Source organism: Plectrocnemia conspersa, unplaced genomic scaffold, assembly GCF_051122295.1.
Source record: "Plectrocnemia conspersa isolate PC_06_02 unplaced genomic scaffold, ASM5112229v1 ptg000001l, whole genome shotgun sequence".
Taxonomy (NCBI): Eukaryota; Metazoa; Arthropoda; class Insecta; order Trichoptera; family Polycentropodidae; genus Plectrocnemia; species Plectrocnemia conspersa.
In genome coordinates, this window is record NW_028277165.1 from 620,163 (window position 1) to 633,892 (window position 13,730).

The 13,730-nt window shown below is 33.4% G+C and overlaps 2 protein-coding genes across 5 annotated transcripts in view; one reads left to right on the top strand and one right to left on the bottom strand.

Moving 5' to 3' along the window:
* Nucleotides 1–13,730, bottom strand: part of agt (O-6-alkylguanine-DNA alkyltransferase) — a 595,014-nt gene that overhangs the window by 412,039 nt on the left and 169,245 nt on the right. The gene's annotated exons all lie outside the window — the stretch shown is intronic.
* The window catches only part of LOC148238277 (roundabout homolog 2-like), a 305,326-nt gene that overhangs the window by 270,133 nt on the left and 21,463 nt on the right, over nt 1–13,730 (top strand). For all 4 annotated transcript variants that reach the window (XM_088191034.1, XM_088191016.1, XM_088191025.1 and 1 more), the window contains exon 4: nt 13,409–13,562. In XM_088191034.1, coding sequence (XP_088047160.1) covers nt 13,409–13,562 — 154 coding nt within the window. The remainder of the gene's footprint in view (nt 1–13,408; nt 13,563–13,730) is intronic.

Genomic DNA, 13,730 nt, shown 5'->3' on the forward strand with positions numbered 1-13,730 from the left:
CACCCCATATATGTTTTGTATGAAAAAAATATATAATTTTTTTACAAAATGGCGGCCAATGTAAAAATTAAAAGTGTCATAACTTTGCAAAATGAACTCCTACTGAAAAATGTCGTATACAAAAAGTGCTTAGAAACTTAATTTGCATTAAAAAAATTTTAATTATTTTTTTTTCTTAAAAACAAGTAAATTGACCGGGCCCCCATACGAGCTTTTATGCGACTTGGCATATAGTTAACGCTGGTATTTCGTTCCTTTTAAAGATAATGATTTGAATTTTGATACAGAATAGAGCTTTCGTTTATACTCATTGAACGATTATATACATACATAAGGCTACGTCAGATTCACTAATAAGCAAAGGAGGCGATGTTAGCAAATAGTAAACAAAATCAACCCTAATATGATTGTTTATCTTCCTAGCAAACACTATTGATCCGGCGTTAAAATTAGAGCAAAGTTGCAAGCGGCGCAGTCCCCCTTTGCAAAATCCGATGTAGCGTCGCCGTGTTTGCGCTTATCGGAGTAAGTTGACAGGAGACAGATCCCGGGTTCAAATCCCGACAGATGGGCTCGTCATGTTGTTGTTCGGGCTTAAGCCCCGCTGCACCCCACCACTTTTTTACTCAAATTTCCGACAAAGCTCTCAGCCAGGGGGCGGATAATGTTTTTTAAGGACCCCTCACCTCCATAGATGACGTTTTCCGAATTAAACTTTTCCTTCCCGAAGGGAAATTTATAGGAGCTACCCTTTCACCGAGGCATAAAAATCACTTTTATTTCCTCCGAAAAGGATGTTTTCGGTCACATAAATAACATTCTTTCGCCGCTAGTTTGATTAAGAAGAGGAAAACTCGCCGCTATAAATCCGCAGAAACGGTAACTCGATATAGAGATGAAAGCTCACTTTCATTCAGTGGCGTACGATATTTTAATACCATATAATTGCGGGATAGTGAAAAGTTTTTCTACACAAAAACAACAGGATCGTAAATGAAATAAAAGTTGTGTCGCTGGTGAAAATTCACTTTTCGTAATACGCGCCCGAAACTTTTTCACTCCCTTGTTTTTCCTTACCCTTTTTATCGTTATTATTACGCAGTTTATTGTTAATCTTCGGAACGAGTCAAAGTATCGAAGATATCGTAAAGTTCATCCCTTTGTCTCTTCTGCGAGGAAATCTCCCCCTTTTCCCGTTTTTCCCGGCGGGATATTTGCATACTTAAGTGGCGTAGAACGAACTCAAACATTGGCATAAACAATGGGTTACTTGTTAAATATAATATGGTAGTGTTTTTTTTCTGATTCTAAACTTTCTAACGTATATCTTATAGCTTTGTATTAATCATAATGTTAGTCGGTTATATTGTAATAATATTTTTGCATATAATTTTATGCGATACTAATGCATAGTGACGGCTGGACTGAACCAAAATCGGACGATTGAAGTGTAAAGGATGTAATTAAATTTGAGAACACAAGAACTGCCGTAGTTTTTATTGTATTTAAATGCACCTTTTTCTAAAAAAATTTAATACATATAAACCCTAAGATAAGTAAATAATCAATTTTTTGTAAAGATCAATCGAGTTGGTCTCTGAACAAATTTAAAATAAAAGATGCTCACAGCTAATTAATGATTTTAATGGTACACAACATAAATGTGAGTAATTGTATTAAAATTAATTTAGTTAACAAAAAATATTATATATAAAAACGAGAGCTCTATAAAAATAATTATAATTTAAGCATAGAAATTCATATAAAAAAATTAAAATTAAATATGCACCTAATGGCATTGTCGATTCTTTATAACGATAGAATATTGTCCACATACTGACTAAATGCCAACCCAAATTCAGACCTCAATTCGCCCAATTCCAGTATCGATTTAGCACGTATGCAAACGTGACGTAATAATTGTAGGCACGCAACGAGGGGGGTAATGCATTTATCTTGTCGGCCGACAGTGATGGCGTCAGCGGCCATTTTGCATCCGCCGATCGGCGTTTTAATTACCTTTTCATTCACCTGTATACTGCGGGATTAGAGCGGCGAATTTAACCCGAAATAAACTCGCTCTTTTTGCCCTCGTTTACTTCTTTGCGGCGAGATTTAATTTAAAATTTCGCAACCTCACCCCGAGCACGTATTATAATACCAACACTTTTATAAGCCCTTTTCGCTGTGTCAACTCTGCGGCAATAATACGGAGCGACTGGGTTTTTAATATGAAAAAGCAAAACAAAAATCTCGACTGGCTTATTTAAACTGTTTGGTCGTATAATGGTTAATGGAATTTTATACAAATAGATTAATAGCTTGATTGACTCTATAACAGTTTTTTCAGCAACAGGGTGGTTTTCATTATGTTATTCCATTTTGTTACACAGTATTTAATACTTTATCAACTTTAATATGTATAATTCTTATGCCTGCACTACACTCTCTGGAAGTTAGCCATAGTTGGCCAAGGACGGAAAATATAGTGGGTTACTTCGGTCGAGTTCGGTTCTGCCCGCTCTAAAATCTCTCGGAAGTTGTCCGAGGTTACCGAGAACGGGAGGTAAAGTGGGGGTAATTCAGTCGACTTGGCCAGCTTCGAGCGCTTCCGAACATTGTCGGCAAAAGGACCGAAGTCGGAGCTGCTCTTTCGAGCGCGAGCAGTAAGATACTTCTCGCGTGTTAAGTGACGACAGTGATAGAAATAATGATATGGTGTTTCGCAAACTGAGATAGAACGAGTAGCTCGCTTCAATTTTAGTATACGCGTAGGCGTCCTATGGTCAACACGCATGTCGAGCGCAGCATCGTGGTCACGTGGTCAAGTTATAATACCACATGCTTATCGGGGACTTCAACAGACTCTTACTGACATCATTGAATATTTTAGGGCACCAAAGGGGATTAATTACATTTTTGATAGTATATTCTTCTAACAGAAATCGTTATTATATTTTTTTCATATAAAATTAAATAATTAAAAAATACTTAGTGATACTTGATTTTGTTATAAAAATCGTTTGGAATATAAAAAATGTAACGCGCAAATATGCCGGCTGTACGTGATAGAAGCGGCCGTCCGGACGGCATATGAAATTTGCGACAGTGTGGTGGCTTACTCGAAGTCATAGGTCTCGGCCGACTTCAGTTGTAACTTCGGTTCGGACAACTTTCAAAGAGTAGTGCAGGCATTACAATGAATATAAAAAGGGCTTGATTTTATGCTGTATGTGCAAAGCATATGTATGTTTACAACTAGAAAATATATATAATAATTTGGTATGTTCGTATATACTTTTTTATTTCAAGCGAAAATTCGTAAACGAGTACAAGCATGACTAATGCAACTATGCGTAACATATTTTTTCCCACAATGATATAATAACTTAATTTATATATAAACTCACGCGCTAATTTTAACTGCACTGTTAGTTTCCCTATATGTCTCATGGTTTACAAATCAAAATTTAAATAAATAGATTCTGAAGTAAAAATATTTTGTGACAAAATATAGCGATCTAAATTGAGTAGTACATAAAATAATCTTTCTATCGTAACAAGTGAGGCACCCTAAACAGAATAAAATAATAGTTAAATCATAAAGTAAAGCCGAAGTTATCTAATTTAATACCAGAAATTAATTCCTACCCTGGCAACTTATAATGCGTAATGAAAACACTTTGAAAGGCGTTCGTTGATACCAGTCTTAAAAAATATCCACCACCCCTCAGTACGGAGTATTAAAACCCAATTATATTCCAAGCGGGGACTGACCACCGCTAAACCCTCTAATATCAGTAACACGCATGTTTGGCAAACACTGAGGGGTAGCAAATTAAGACTTCTAATTCGATGCAGGGGAGGACTCTTTATCTTTCTGCACGTGCCGAATTCCCACTACAAATCGCCGACAAAGGGGAGTTTACGCAGATAAGATAACACGGCGAAGATTTTCTCGCTCGAAGCTCAGAATGATATCACATATTATACAAAAACGGGTGTTGCGTGTTATCGAACTCATGGATGGGGATAATCGAACTTCTTACCACCTATGTATATCGTATATGATTATACATAATCTTCATTATTTGGGGAAAGAATGACTTATTCGACAGTGTTACTTCTGCGAGCTGTCTAAAATGACCGTCTTTCACTCATTATGATTGATTAATTGAAAATCTGATGATGATGGTGTACCAATAACGCAACGAATCGCATGTTATCGATAGGGATAATCAAAAAATTCCCAGCGTAACCGAGTATCCATTAGGGATGAACCCTAATGGATTACGGCGTTATTATTTAGGCGAAATATCAATATTGATACGCGTCGCTGGCCATTATCATATCAATGGTTTTGCGGCAAATCGGCCGGAAGAATAAATTGACGCGCAATGAAATCATGGCTCGGGAGGGGAATTCTGGATCAATCAAGATATCAAAAGGGGACAAAGGGCCGAAGGCAAATCGATACGCGCGGACTCATGGCCCGGAAGGGAGATACATAGGTACGCGAAGCCTCCCTCTCGATGCCAATCAAACGTTTATGATGCTGGTCTGCGAAGGGTGTGGCGTCATTCGCGAAGGTTATAAATAAGGTAATTGCGACAGTACATTTGTTGCTCCTATAAGATATGTAATCAACACGTTTATAAAAAATACGTTGCAAAAATCCTACCGCACTAGCAACACTGATGTGACACGTTCTTTGGTGGACCGTGGCGGAAGCGCGACGACCGGCGGAGCCTCGTCTGCCAGCCATGGTATCGTTCAATTCAATAGCCATATAACTATTACAAAAACTACAATATAATACAACTGCAGCGGTCTAATCCATACATATTTACCATCCATCTTCAAACTTAACCTACCAATATTAGTTTGGGTTCAGTTTAACCTAACCTTACTTTGAGGTTTGTTTTATTTGTATTGTCATTCACAATATTTTACTAAACAACTTCTTACACTAAATAAAAAAATCTGAAAAATCATTTTTAATGTCAAATACGATAAGTTGGTTTCAATTGCTTATTAAAATAATATGTCATAACATTCAATCCTCTTATAAAACTACATTTAGCTTAAATTCGATTGAAACTAACGTAAATTAGATTGGGTTCAATATATAGTAACATTTCTTTTAAGTAAGGTAAGATTGAAAGTAACCGTAATAAAGGTTATGTTAGGTCAAATCTGGCTTTACTTTAAGTCGGATTTCAATCTAATCAATCGTATTTAATTAAAAGAGGTTTAAATGTGATGACATATTATTTTGATAAGCAATTTAAACCAACTTATCGTACTTGACATTAAGATTGATTTTTCAGATTTTTTACTTAGTTTAAAAAATTGTTTGGTGAAATATTGTAAATGACAATACAAATAAAACAAACCTTAATGTAAGGTTAGGTTAAACTGAACCCAAACTAATTTAGGCTAGATTAAATTTTTATTAAATAATTGGGCTCTACTTTTTAGTCTGATTTCAATTATCATAGCATTTATAAAAGTATAGATAAATTTAATAAGTGTCGGATCTCAATTTTTTTACTAAAAAAAATTATATTAAATTATAATTTATAGCAGCTTTTCTTATGCCACGAAGATAGCTACTCTTACTGATATTACTACCAACTTCTGATATGAAAGTATTGGTTAAAGTTTATTCAAACCGAATTTTAGTCAATAGGAGGGCGCAAAAAAACAATTATCCGTTCTCAGAAGTCAAAAATTCACGTCAAAAGCAATAAAATCGTATCGGGGCCGTCGCAGTGGGAACGTCTAAAAGTCTTAATATGAACGCTGGATAACTGAGCGTTATCATTGCAACGGCGAAGGCACGATTGTATTGCTTTTGACGTGGATTTTTTACTTCTGAGAAGTGATAATTGTTATTGTCTACATGTGTAGTTTAGTTCACATTAATTTAATATGGGTTCAATTGCTTACAAAAATAATATTTAAAAAATCTCAACCTTAGAAATATACTTTTATATTAAACACAATCAAAACTAGCCTCAAAAGTTATATATTATTTCGATGTAAGATTAAATTAAAAATAACCGCAATAAAGAGTTTTAGATCAAAGTCAGCTTTATTTTTAAGTAAAATTTAAGTTATCATAGCCTTAATAATAAAATATTACAATTATTATTAAAATAATTTTTCATAACCTTCAAACTTCTACGAAATCTACCTTTAGATTAAGTATTCGATTCGATTTAAACTAACCTTACTTTTAGGTTAGATTAGCTTTAAACTAACCTCGATTGAATGTTAGGTTAAATTGCAAGTAACCGCAATAAAGGTTATGTCAGATTGAATCTAGTTTTGTTTTAAGATTAAATTCCAATTAACATAACCTTGAGATTAATTAGATTATATAACCTTATACATATGTGAGTTCAATATTGAACTATAACTAATTTACCTTAGTTTCAATTTCATATAAAAATAATATTATATAACCTTCAACCATCATAGAAACACAACTGAAATTATCCTTACTAATTATATTTTATTGAAACTAACCTAATTTGGGTTCAACTTAAACTAACCTCAATTCTATATTAGATTATATTGAATGTAGCCGCAATGAAAGTTATGTTAGCTAGCTTCTTCTTATGGTTTGATTAATTAACATAATCTTAAAATATGTCAAATAAATTTAATCTTACCATACTAAAAGGTACGTTAGATTGAATCTAAATTAATTTTCAGGTTAGATTTGAGTTCACCTGAAGATATTTTTGATTATATAGTAATTAAACCTAGATTGTTTCATTTAACTGCCTTTGTTTTTACGTTAGATTACATTAACAAAAGTTTTAATATAGAACCGCAATTAAGTTTCACTTCACATTTCAATTAGCTTATACTGAAATTAATTATTAATTTACTTCTAAATTAATTCAATTTAGAATATAATCTTAATTTTATTAAGCAAAAGTTAACATTGAGTTAATTTAAACTAACATCATATATCCAATATAGATTTAAAACTAGCGAATTTTAAAATAGGTTTAACCGAAACTAATATCATTTACCTTTTAGTTATGTTAGATTGAAACTAGATTATTTTTGACGTTAGATTGCGTCGAATTTGAATAAACATACAGAATTAAACTGTTTCTAATTTTAGTTAGATTGAATAATATATTAATTCTATCTAATCTGATTGAAAATAACCTAACTTTTAGCGTAGTTTTAGTTGAAATTATAATTACTTTGAAGGTTAAATAGACTTACATCATCTATTAAGTTAGTTATAAATTCAATATTGCAACGAATTGAAGTTAAAATTAAATGTTAGGTTAGGTTATAGTTTTTTTTTTATATTAAACCATAAATGTCAATATTGAAACTAACCTATTTTAGTACAGGTTGGATTGAAAAGAATATATTAAGTGCAACTTTTGTAAGGTTAAATTAAAACTAATGTTTTAAATTAGTGTCAAATTATAATTAACATTACCATTAGCACTTTACTGAACCTATAAATTATATTATATAACCTAACCTATAGGTTAGATATAGTTTCAGTATTATACCATAAGTAATATTGATTAGTTTTAATATGTAAACAGTCTAATAGCATTTCAAGTTAAATTGAAAAAACCTTTTTTTTAAAGTAATTTAGCTTAAAATATTAACATCATTTTTAAGTTCTGATCTGTCCTTTAAATTATGTTAAATTTTAATCTAAGATAATAATGTTAATATTTTATTTTTATTAAATCTTTCATTGTAACCTGACAGGCGTAAGCCCAATGCGTTACAACGGGGAAATCTGTACTGTAATCACCAGAGTAAAAGTCTGGGAATCAGTGACGTCTATATTATTAATTATTAATTATTATGTGCTGGTTTTTTTTTTAATTAAAATTTGCGTGCTGCTGCCGGGGCTCGAGCCCGCAACCTCAGGGTTACTAGTCTGAGACGTTATGGACTACTTTATTATTCTTAATCCATTTATTACTGGTTTTTTAACTTTGCAAGATGTTTGTATTGGACTTAATGATTCATTTACCTGCATTCTTGGCATATTTTTTTTAAATATGATTCTACAAAATTTGCTTATACTCATATTTTAAATTTTAGCTCACGTGTCAATGGCAATATTTCTATATAAGCCAACAAAAACCTGTGGGTTTTTACAAGCTCTTTCAATACAGCTTTTCAAATACACTACTTTACTACTATCTAATGTTGATACAGTAATGTGTAAAACATTTGTTTAAAAATTATTCGACACAGCAGACATAAATAAACATGTTTTTTTATATAAATACATAAGTATGTACATTATGAATGTAATTTTATGTAAAACGAATACAATGGAAAATATATGAAACCGTTCATTTTTCACGGGACTCGCGTAATCAGTTGACATTATCTCGGGACCCCTACGCCATCACGTATTCACTTTTTTATCATATTCTCCTTGACAAACGAGTTATCTTCCTACGTACGCATATAAATAAAAACGCGCCGTGTAAATATTATACAAAAAGTAAGAGTTGTTTAATTAATTTTAATTAAATATCGTTAGAGCTTTCGAGTTCGTTTTGAGGCCTCGCTAATACGTTTGCCGGAATGATTAAGAGCGTTAAAAGCCCGATATTGTCGACGGGCTTCTTGAAAATAATAAATTTTGCATTAAAACTTGGCGCTAATACGTCTCGCAAACCGAGGCTCGTAAAGAAGAAGAAGCGTGAAACTTTGCTCTTTGAAACGGAGTAAACATACACACAGAGAGAGAGAGTTGAACGACATCTTCATCGGGCGATTGTTTGCTTTTGTATATGCGCAGGGGCGGATTGGGTTGGTAAAACTTGTACCGGAAGATGTGCTTGAAATTATTAATATTTTCTTAAATAAAGTTTAAATTATTTTCACCGTTCAAACGTTGGCTAAAAGCATCTGCACAAATTGTCTGCAACTAAAGATAAAACATTTTGAGGAGGCCCGATTTATTTGGCCACAAATTAAGCGACGTGATCGCGGCTGGAGCGCGAGGCTCGGCCGGCGGGGTCTCGCCCGCCGATCATTCATACCAATTTAATAAACTACTACTGCAGTGGTTCAATCTGTGTATAATTGAAGCAATATTTTATTTAAAATTAAATATATAAAAATGTATTTAAAAAAGGTTTGGAACTGCAACAGATCAAGACCATTAAGGAATAAATATAAGCAGATAAGTAAGGTATTGATGAATGTGCATATGAAGGCCGAAAGATACTGACGGGATGAGCGTCATAAAAAGTGTTTTATTAGCTATAAATTCCAAAATGAAATTTTATTTATGTTATATACTACTCACTTCTAAGTTAATTCAGATTCAAACTAACCTCACTAATAAGATAGATTATCATATTGAAACAAACCTCACTTTTACGTTAGATTGCAACTAGCTTAACTTATCTTTAGTGGAATTTTTAGGTAAAATCTAATGCCTGCACTACACTCACTGGAAGTTGGTCAATGTTGGCCAAAGACGAGTTCGGTTCTGCCCGCTCTAAAATCTCTCAGAAGTTGTCCGAGGTTACCGAGAAGTGGGGGTATTTCAGTCGACTTGGCCAGCTTCGAGCGATTCTGAACGTTGTCGGCAAAAGGACCGGAGTCAAAGGGACCGAAGTCGGAGCTGCTCTTTCGAGCAGTGAGATACTTCTCGCGTGTTAAGTGACGAGAGTGAGAGAGATAATGATATGTTGTTTAGCAAACTGAGATAGAACGAGTAACTCGGCTCAATTTCAGTATGTGCGTAGGCGTCCTATGGTTAACACGCATGTCGAGCGCTGCATCGTGGTCACGTGGTCAAGTTATAATACCACATGCTTATCGGGGACTTCAACAGACTCTTACTGACATCTTTGAATATTTTAGGGCACCAAAAAGGATTAATTATATTTTTGATATTATATTCTTTTAACAGATTATTATATTTTTTTCATATAAAATTAAATAATTAGTGGTACTTGATTTTGTTAAAAAAAATCGTTTCGAATATCCTTATGTATTTTCCTAGATTGGTTTATATAACTGTCACACCATAACGAATTCTTATTTAGAATCGATGGCGACGAATTCTAGGATAGGCACAGATGTGGTGTTCGTATACTGAAGTATCATTTTTATGCCTTATGGCATTTTGCAAAAGCCGACAAATTTAATATTTACGACCGAAAATTTTTCACTAATATTGTATTGGTGAGTACCCACACAAACTTTTATAATTATCAGTAGCGTAATAATAATAATTTAACAATTAAAAAATTGCGATTATTTGGCACATTTTTCGATCGCGCGCAAATATGCCGGCTGTACGTGACAGAAGCCGCCGTCCGGACGGCATATGAAATTTGCGACAGTGTGGTCGCTTACTCGAAGTCGTAGTTCTCGGTTGTAACTTCAGTTCGGACAACTTCCAGATAGTGTAGTGCAGACATAACCTATGCCTTTTTCATGTTAGGTTAGATCAAAACTACTTTAAATTTAAAATTAGGTTGGAATTATATAGATTAAAACTAAACTCATATACGTGTTCTTTGTTTGAAAGAAATCTAAATTACTTTTCAGAAAGCCCTATTTTGAGTTAAGGTTAAATTAATACACCTAATCTGCAAATCTTTAAAAATATTAAAAATCTCATTTTAAATGTATGTTAAGCCAACTTTACATTAGGTTAAATGAAATCTAACTATATGCATTATTACAAATAGTACGATTAACAACCACAAAATAAATATGTTCATTATATCATAATATTATGCATGTACTGTTTATTGAACATTCGCTAATAGGTAACTGAACTCACAATTACATTTATGCACATTGTACTTATTAACCTAACTCCTAACGGAACAATGTGACATTAGACCTAGCCTAACCTCACTTGCGGATACTGAAAGCTCGTCATGTACGCCATAAATATATCCACATAACCGTCGGGTCAAGTAGTATATGAAATACGCATTGGAGCCAGTCCGCTCCTGTTTGTGCGTAGTTAGTTACTCACTATGAATTCGCCTTAGTCTCGGCGGTAATAATTCAGAGGTAAATCACTTGATGAGGAAACGCGAGACCCTGGCTTATCAACAATAACCGCCGGTAATTAGTTAACAAAGGGACTGACGATGGAAATTTGCACGGGAATTTCGGACAATGGGCTTTGCGGTTGAAGGTGAAATGTTTCGTTAATTATTGCAACAATACGCCCCCTCCCCCGAGAGTATGATTGATTATCGCTCATTGTTTGATAGCGGGGATGGGTGTGTATCGAAAACGTTATAACCGAAATACAGATTGACATTTTGCGTGACAAAGGGAGTCTAAACGCATACGCGCAGAACAAAGCCTATGGGTATTTTCGCCAAAACTCTTAAATGAGATTTTTAGAACAATCGATGACAAAGGAGATGAAGGGTGCATTGTTTCACCGATCTTTGTTGTGCTACTGAGTGAACGATTCGTTTGCATTTTCAACTAAATCTATTATGCTATTCTAATATATGATACATTACTTGCCTTTAAGCTAAATAAAATATATAACTCACTCCTATATCCATTTTTATAAAACATTTTAATGAATTGATTCTAAACTCACATTTATTATTAATAAGGTTGAACCTTACATCACGTTTGAGTTGGGTATTGGTGTAGTTTAACTTTAGCTTTTGCTAAAATTACACTAAGAGCATCAAAAGGTCATGATAAATTTAGACTAACCTCACCTATAGCGTACCAAATAAACTTTAACGCATGTTAGTTTAAACTCACTTTAACTCATATATATTTTACAATTTAACTAGCCAATTACATATATTAAAACTGTTGTTAATGATACTTAAACTAATTAGGTGAGTTCAGACTGAATTGTATTTCACAACTAACATTGAATGCATTTAATTCATTAATTGCGTTTATAATAAGTACAAACATTCATTCCATAAATTAGTACATACCTCTAAAATGGTTGATTCTACCCGTTCCGTGGATTACCATCAGCGAACATGGCGAGTAGGTACTACCAGACCCATCTGTCAAGTTTTATATTGAAATAAAATCTCCTCAATGCTAAGGTAAAATAAAACTCTGCCTAAGCATTTATTGCGTTTATAATAAGTACAAATAAAACATCTCTGCTCTTTTCCTCCACTCTTCCGTCAATCGCCAAACTTATCTAAAAATATAGTCTCAAGAACGAGTGATAACTTCTGGATTGCTTATGATTAGATTATTTACTTAAACCATTTTTTAAGGTATCGACTGAAAAAACTTTATCACTAAAAAATTATTTTAATATCCGAAAATATGTTATTTTTTGTGATTTTCGATTTTGTCTAAAAAACACTTTTTTTAAATTCCCATTTAGATTAAAATTAAACTATTGTTAAATTGAATTCCGTTAACTTTAACTTACATAAAAATTAGAATATATTGAAATTAAAAAAAATATTTTAATGTAAAGATAATTTAAAACAAACTTCACAAATAGATTTTTATTCTTAATTATTTTAAATTATTTTGCGTTCGATTGAAACCAACCTCACTGTAAAATAATTGCAAAACTAACTTCACCTAACCTATAAGTCTGGTCTAATTGCTCTAACCTCATTTTTAGATTAGGTTAAATTGAAACTATTCTTATTTTAAATTAATTTAAAATGACTGTTTGCGTTTAATTAAAACTAACCTAATTTCAAAATGTAATCTAACCTAAAAAGTTTGAAGTTTGGGCATAACATACATACTACATGCCTTTGGACTTCTAAAGGTTAACGCATTGACGTCCGCTATTTTCACCGAATTTTGAATGTATATATTTCTGTTTTGAAAAAATGGGTCAATTTTCAAAGCATATGCATAAACATAACTGTACATAAGTATATATCGCCACAAATTGTTCAATGTTTGCACGATATTCTTACAAGTTTAAGTTGCATTACTTATAATCCTCGAAATCACGCGAAAATGCGCGGACGGACCGTAATGTGTTTATTAGAAAATAACTCACTTTAAAATTACGTAGTATTTATACCAGTAAGTTAGATTAAATTTTAATTAGCCTTACATTTAAACTAAAGCTATATTTAAGACATTGACTTTACGTTAGGTTACATTTAAACTAAATTCTCCCAAAAAATCACATTTTATGTTTATTGTGTATTTATGTGTATTTTAAATGTACGATAAAATAAATAGGTACGTGATTAAAATAGTGTTAAAGAGAAAAATAACAAAAAAAAACATTCACCACCCTCATACACACATAAATACGCATTTTTCGCCCCCCAAAAAAATACACGCCCGACATATCCCCCATTGTAAACTATTTCGGTTCGCGTACAATAATTTACGAGTTGGCCGTGGAGAATGACCACCTTCCGTTTTGTTGTTGCAGTGCTGCGGGACGACTTCAGGGCGCAGCCCCAGGACACGAGGGTGGCGGCGGGAGAGACAGCTCTGCTGGAATGCGGTCCCCCCAAGGGAAACCCGGAACCCACCGTGTACTGGACGAGGAACGGCCAGAACGTGGACATGGAGGCGAATTCCAGGTGAATACCCCGACCGACCGATCCTTCATGTAACACGTGTAGCGCACAATTTGTTTGCTTTCTCTGATATCATATCAAAACGGTAATTGAAACGCGGGGCCTATCGAAAATGGCATGTTTTGCGGTTCACGCGATGTGCTTAACAATGGGTCTGAATGCAAATGGAGG